At 37.4% G+C, this 7,351-nt stretch overlaps 1 protein-coding gene across 2 annotated transcripts; it reads left to right on the top strand.

Annotated features, from left to right (window-relative positions):
• The first annotated feature begins 988 nt into the window (after window positions 1–988).
• LOC7497334 (QWRF motif-containing protein 2) lies at window positions 989–6,788 on the top strand. Of its 2 annotated transcripts, XM_024585572.2 has the most exons (6): window positions 989–2,763; window positions 4,386–4,505; window positions 4,978–5,094; window positions 5,190–5,279; window positions 6,179–6,286; window positions 6,462–6,788. In XM_024585572.2, exons 1-6 carry the CDS (start codon window positions 1,297–1,299, stop codon window positions 6,504–6,506), a joined length of 1,947 nt encoding a protein of 648 aa, XP_024441340.1. In that variant the 5' UTR covers window positions 989–1,296; the 3' UTR covers window positions 6,507–6,788. The 2 variants fall into 2 exon arrangements, with proteins under 2 accessions (XP_024441340.1, XP_024441341.1); XM_024585573.2 differs by lacking the exon at window positions 4,386–4,505.
• The last annotated feature ends 563 nt before the right edge of the window (window positions 6,789–7,351 follow it).

Here is a 7,351-nt window from a genome sequence, read left to right as displayed (position 1 = left end):
ACTAGAAAAACAAAAGGGCATTGAAGTCTGTCCATCCCATCCCTCTTTTATTGCCTGAATAAATCCATGAATAAATGTCTTGTCAGCACAATTAGGTTGTCTGACCATGATTTCTATTTGTCCGATGTCTTACTTTGAATATCACTTTCCATTTTACCTCAAGCAAGAGACACAAACCATCATTTGGGTATAGGAAAAGCATGGTGAATATGATCAAATGATGATGAGGAATTGTTTTAGCTAACAAAACAAAGTTAAATAAAGATATATTTCCCCTCACTGTGACTGTCTTTGTCCTCCCCAGTCCAATGACTTACTTTGAAAATTACTTTTCGTTTTACCTTAAGCAACTCTAGTTTGAACTGAAATTTCTTCCTCGTAGATCTTACATTCAATTTACTTTTAGGTGAAGCTAAGAGTTTTAGTTAACGCCAAACAAATCGTCATTAACGTTATTTTGACACCTTTTTTTATTTATTTATTTATATTAACATTTTAGCCATGATAGAAATTAGTGTGTATTTAACGATGTAGTGGAAATTATTTTTGTAAAGTTATTTTTTAATTAACAAAATATTTTTTATTTTTAATATTAATATATTAAAGATATTAATTTGATATTTTTTAAATAAAAAATAATTAAAAAAAAACAGATTTAACTGTATCCAATGGAGTAGTTTCACACATGTCAAAATCAAAACGGCTATTTTTTCCATAATTCTAAAGAAATTTAAATTCAGCGCAGTGTCATTTGCGTAGCGTCGCTCCAAAGATTCACACGCTGCCCCTTTCTTCTCACACACCTCCAGTATAGCGTACAAAACTAACCCACAAACTCGCTTTCAAGTATAGCCACGTCATCAAAACGCAACATTCTCCTTGCCCATTTCCAAAACTACCCCCATTATTAACCACGTCACCTCCTTAACGCGCGAGTCTCCAACCCCATATATAACCAGCGAGTACATCAAATCTTCAAAAACCGTGTCTATATTCACATTTATTAGAAAAAAAAATTGTAGGACGACAGTTATGCTCCAAAATCTCGCCTCCAGTTAAACGACACCACCCTCTCTACTATCACGCCGGGAAACGGTAACGGTCATAAAAAAACTCCCCGGTCAATTTTTGTTTCTCTCACACTCTCTCTAAATCCACTCTCACTCACTGATTTATCTCCTTAATTCCCTCTATAATTATTTTTTAATAAATTAATTGTCTGGGTTTTAAACAGATATTAGGGTTTCGACGAAGAATGATATCTGAATTGAATTTTGAATTTATTTTCTCACGACAATGGTAACTGCAGTTTCAACACCGATAAACCCCAAAACGAGATCAACAGCAAGAACAACGCAAAACCTAAACCCTGCAAGGCCTCCTTTATTACCATCAGACCCTGACAATGCTCTCGCTCCTCGCCGTCCCAAATCCCGGGAAGTCAGTTCTCGCTACTTGTCATCGGCATCGGCATCCTCTACTTCAACATTTAACCGGTGCGCATCACCGTCAATTTCACGACGAACGGCCATGATGACTCCAACTCCTTCCGCTGCTTCCGCAATCAAACGGTCACAGTCATTGGAGCGTAGGCGTCCGGCTACTCCGAGAACTAACTCTCTTGATTCGAGAATAGGAAATGCCAATTGTGGTGGTGGTGGTGGTGGTGAGATAACGAATGCTCAGAGAATGTTGATTACTTCAACGAGAAGATTATCGGTGTCGTTTCAAGGAGAGTCGTTTTCGTTTCAAGTGAGTAAAGCGAAGCCAACTTCGTCTCCCAGTGCTGTAAGAAAAGGAACACCGGAGAGGCGTAAAGCAACCACTCCAATACCTACCAGAGGAGCTGATCAGGCGGAGAATTCAAGGACTATGGAGCAACGTCGGTGGCCAGGGAGATTGAGGCAACAGAATTCCATGACTAGAAGCATGGATTGTTCTGATGATGGGAAGAAATTAGCTGGATCTGGAGTCAATTTGAATGTTGTTAGGGCATTGCAAAATTCAATGGTGGGCAGCAGCAACAACAACAACAACAATATTATTAGGTCTTCAATTGAAAGCAGATTGAGCTCTGACTCTAGTGCAATTGAATCCGCAAAGCCGTTGGATGTTAACGGATCTGCTGTGCATAGTGAGCATCGTTTGGCTTCTGATACTGAGAGTGCATCATCTGGTACTACTTCAGAGAGTAGCAGTGGAAATGCTGTTGGTGTCGGAGGACAAGGGGAGCGTGGAGCTCGTGGATTAATTGTGCCGGCAAGGTTTTGGAAAGAGACTAATAGTAGAATCAGGCGGCAACCAGAGCCTGGGTCGCCAGGTTCTCGGAATGCCGGACTAAAAGGACCTACACCTGCTAAACTTATTGCACCAAAGAAGTTTGGAGGTGATAGTCCGGTATCTTCTCCAAAAGGAGTTGTTAATAGTCGGGGACAGTTGTCTCCTATACGTGGCGGAGCGTTACGGCCTGCATCACCTAGTAAGTTTGGGACATTATCAGGAGCTTCATTGTCTCCTATGAGGGGAATGAGTCCTTCGAGAGTGAGGAATGCTGTGGGAGGTGTTGTCAGTAGTAATTTGAGCAATGTGAGTAGCACCTTTTCAATTTTGAGCTTTGCAGCTGATATTAGGAGAGGGAGGATTGGGGAGAATCGGATTGTGGAGGTGCATTTGTTAAGGATTTTGCATAATCGGATGTTGCAATGGCGTTTTGTCAATGCCAGAGCTGATTACGTTTTGTCAGCCCAGAGGTTGAATGTAGAGGTATGATCTCTGTTTTCTATGATTTAGTATATATTTTCTTTATTTTGTGTATTTTGCTTGGTAACTACTACCAGTTGATGAATGGCATAGAGTATTTTAGTGGAAAGGAAACCATAATAATATCTTTGCTGCTTCTTTCCATGTTGTCCTGCCATTGGTGTTCTACCATTGATATAATTGTCAGTGAGAAGTGCCGATTTTCATTTTTTTTTAACTTAGGGATTTGATCTAATCTGGATGGTTTAAGTAATGCCTAATAAAAACTGAAGAGCTGTCTTGAGGTTGATTGGCAATCAAGAAGTAAATAGTCATGGTCATTCACAACAGAAGGAGATGAATTTTTTGCACAACTAGTTGGTCACATTTGTGAACTGCTAGTGGAAGGGAACTTGCTAGTTCCTGCTAATGCTTTGCATAAGCAGTAGGGAAGAACTTATAGGTTGATATCAAATTTGTGCCATGATGACTGGTGTAAGGTCATGTAAATTGATTGGTTGATGATGTATGATTGGTGGAGGTGGAGGTGGGGTGGGGCAGTTGAAAATCCCTTTGAACATTCTGCTTTTTTTCGTAGTTTCTGACATGGTTAAAAGGAAACTTACTGCCTGAAAAGCCTAACAAGAGGCTTAGCCATTGGAGATGGGGCAATGTCATTTGGCGCTCTGCCCTCTTATTTTGGTATTTTGGCATTAAATTCCCATCTAGGTACAACCATCCATCAAGTCTAGTTTTGAGTTTCATGTCTTCAAGGGTGAAGATGATCTGTTAATATGGCAATAAACATAGTAGGGGATCAGTGGAAAAAAAATATAATTGTCAAATCGCGTGAGTTTAGCTTTTTAAAGTTTTGTGGAGGGTGCGATTGTAAGGTGAATATAAATTTCTAGTATATTGCTTTTCATCTGCCAGCCTAAATTCTTAATAATGACAACTTATTGAGCGACAATTTTTATATACGGGTCAAACCTTCTTAATTATGGGATTGAGGACTATTATTAACGAAGAATTTGTATTGTTAATGAAACCATACTGACAAGATGAATATTTTCTTGGCTTGAGATGAGATGGAGAAAAGATTGATTTTTAGTTTTTACCCTTGTATTTAATATGATAGGAAGCTGATTCTGCAGTTCGCTTATTTTTATCGTGTAGACAGGTCATGGGTGCTAGGTTTTCAAAATTTCTTTTAGAAGCTTTGACTAAAAATAATTGCTCAGACCCCCTCCCCTATGTTTTAGTTCCCTTCTAATTTTTTTTTGATTAAGTCAATTCTATAACATGAAACTCACAATTATATTATTCATGTTGAGCTATTAATATTTTTCACTAAAGCCTGATAGACTGTAATAGCTTGTCCATGTGAGAAGACACGTGTTGTAGATGTGTCCATCTATCACTTCTAGCGTTTAGTAAGATTGTGGCCAAAGTCAAGCTATTTAAGGATATCTAAATAATAGTAACACCCAGCATTTCCACTTTTGGCCGATATGATGGATGTATTGATTTTTGCCATGCTTACCTTTCATTTTTATTTTGGGTGACTCATTTATTATGCAATTTAACTTAACTAATCAAATTATCTAAGAGGAATTTTCTTGTCTAAATGTTCTTCTCTGTACCAGAAAAGCCTGTATAATGCACGTGTAACAACATCAAAACTGTATGAATCTGTTAGAGCAAAAAGAACAGAGTTACAGTGGCTAAGACATAATTTGAAGTTGATTTCCATCCTCAAGGGGCAAGTAAGATACGACTGCATCATCCCCATCATACATGCAAGCACTACGTTTTCCTATGTTGCTGTACTCGTTTTAGTAAATTATGCAAATTTTACTGGTGCACTTTTGAAGTGTTTCTAATAAATTGAATTTTAAGATGTGGCATTTGTCATTTTAAGCTAATATTTAAATCCCGTGATTTAAAGTGTTTAAATCCTCTATGTTTGTCACATACATACACACGCTTTTTCATATAAACTTGACTCTCATTAGGCTGTGTTCTTGAATGGATTGTCAAAGATTTTCAAACCATATATGACTTGATTTCAACCATGTCATTGCTTTGAATGCTATTTAAGTTTACTCTGTTTTATTAAAGAGCAATGGCCAAATCAAAGTTTTATTTTAATGGAGATGCATGCTTTATTGGAGAGCTTAAAGGTAGTTTATTTCAAGTGATTTTGTGTTTTAAACTAATGGTGCATGATTGTTGCAGATGCTATATTTAGAAGAATTGGCATTGATTGACCAGGATTACTCCCATTCTTTATCGGGAGCCATTGAAGCTTTGCAGGCTAGCACACTCCGTCTGCCTGTTGTTGGTGGGGCAAGGGTATGTGCCATTTTCCTTGACGTGATTTTCATTTTGGGCATGTTGGTTTCAGTTGGGTTTCTGATAATTGCTTTATTTGATTTGTAACTCTACAGGCAGATGTCCAGAACCTGAAGGATGCTATATGTTCAGCGGTTGATGTGATGCAGGCAATGGCATCCTCAATTTGCATACTGTTATCCAAGGTCATTATTTTCCTCTTCCCACTCCTCTCTTTCATTTCCTTTTTTAACATTCATTCTTGCATTCATTCTTTTCTGGATTTTATTCAGTATCAATAAGTGAACATTTTGCCATGTTATGCTCTGTTTGTCACATGTGAAATAACTTGTTTTTGGATTTATGTAAAAAATATTTCCTGGAAATATATCATTTTTCTTTGCTTGGCTATTTTAAGTAAAATTTCCTTGAAAATGATTGTTTGGTGTTTGGTATATATGAAAAAAGATGATTTTGTAAAATATTTTCATCTCTTGAGAACAGTAAGTTGTCTTCCTTTGTTTCAAGCTTTTTTTTCCCCTTTGATTGTAAATATTTTCTGTTGACCAAGTTTTTCCAACTGAACCAAACATGAGAAAATGAGAAATATTTTATGGAAACATATTTTACAAGAAACAAGCATAGCCTTAATGTATCAGTGTTTAAGCCCTTTTCTTTCAAGTTTTAGATAGTCCAGTGTTTGTGCTTAGCTGGAGGTCTAAAGTTTAATCTTGATATAGATGGAAGGGATTTCTAGGATGAAGGGCGGCTACTGCATATTTTGTTGCTCAGAGCTGGCCATGTTGGCCTCCCAGTGAATACCCCTTCAAAACCCTAACCCCCCAAAGAAGCTGCATAAATTTTATGGAATTGCCATTATAATACTTCTGCCTTGCCAGGAGCCTAATACTGGAAATGATCTGCTACCTTCTCTTGGTGACTCGCAAATGGAAATATAAACACTTTGTCGTGACTGATTTTTATTGTGAGCATACAACCTAGTGTTGGCTGAATTATGAACCTTCCGAAGATGGCTTTGTGCGATCATTGTCAACTGATCATTGTCAACTGTGTTAACAGTTTATTTATCCTTGCATTACCATAGGTTGAGGAAGTAAACTCTTTGGTGGTGGAACTTGAAAAGGCAAGTCGGAAGGAGTGTAATAGGCTTTATCAGTGCAAGGATCTATTGTCAACCATTGCAGCCTTGCAGGTAATTGTGTTTGGTTTACTCTTACAAAGAATTAAGAAGGTGGTATAGAAGTAAAATTCATTTTAGTGCTTTTGTTATACTTAGTAGAGGAGCCATATATATCCTGATCTTGTAGCTCTTGGCATTTTACCTTTAATGCTGTTAGCTTTTTAACTAAAAGTGTTCATGTTGCCAGGTAAAAGAATGTAGCCTGAAAAGTCATATTTTACAGCTAAAATGAGTGCCTTCCAGCCTGACAACACAAGTGTAAAAAGCTCAAATCACTTAACTCCTTCCCTAATGCTAACAATATCAAATCAAACCCTTTTATCCTCCGATTCAAGGAACTGAGAGGAACTAAGAAAGTATTGAATGGACAAGCAAAAGGTAGCTATTTTGTACGCGTAGTTTCAAAGTCAGATTTAGATTGTATTTAGGTACTTCTCTATAGGGCAGAGTTCATCGTATGTAAATATATACAATGATATTTTCAATCTCTCTCTTTTCCTGGTTTCCTCTTCCAGTTTTCTTTCCATTCTTTAGTTCTTGTTTGCACTGTTTTATTTACGTGCATTCGTGACTTGTGAGTTGCATTTGGTGTCCCAACGATGATTCTCTGCAGTTTATTTCTCAGTACATCCATCTGTTGTGTATCCCCAACTTATTATCCGTGCTTGATCAGCAGTTAGTGACCTCAATCAAAAGAATGTTGAATGTTGCAAGAAATTTGATTACACCTTCGGAAAAGAACTTACTTTGTATTGGGCCTTTTGCCTGAAAATGGATGTCATTGCTATATTAGGCATTTTCTGGGCCTGCTCTGCATCTATTCTCTTTCTATGAAAATGGACCGTTGTTATTTGTCACGTTGTGCAGGTGCTTTAAAAATGTCAGCGTTTGTTTGGATACTGTTTTTAAGATGGAAGATGACCGTGAGGGTTGAGGAGACACGTCTCTCTAGCATCGAAAGTCATTCCGAACATATATCTAGTTACACGACTCTCTAGTCAAATACAATTTTATGCTATTGATTACAACATATATCTAGCTAGTACCTCATGCGTCAAGATTAATGAATTTGATTTT

Source organism: Populus trichocarpa, chromosome 14, assembly GCF_000002775.5.
Source record: "Populus trichocarpa isolate Nisqually-1 chromosome 14, P.trichocarpa_v4.1, whole genome shotgun sequence".
Lineage (NCBI taxonomy): Eukaryota > Viridiplantae > Streptophyta > Magnoliopsida > Malpighiales > Salicaceae > Populus > Populus trichocarpa.
The sequence above is the reverse complement of the archived record's forward strand: the minus strand, read 5'-3'. Positions and strand labels throughout refer to the sequence as shown.

Excerpts from the sequence above, each read along its gene's own strand:
- LOC7497334 (XM_024585572.2), top strand. The coding sequence starts at position 1,297 with ATGGTAACTGCAGTTTCAACACCGATAAACCCCAAAACGAGATCAACA. Across the intron at positions 2,764-4,385 it reads CCCAGAGGTTGAATGTAGAG|AAAAGCCTGTATAATGCACG; the intron begins GTATGATCTCTG and ends TCTCTGTACCAG. Across the intron at positions 6,287-6,461 it reads CAACCATTGCAGCCTTGCAG|GTAAAAGAATGTAGCCTGAA; the intron begins GTAATTGTGTTT and ends TCATGTTGCCAG.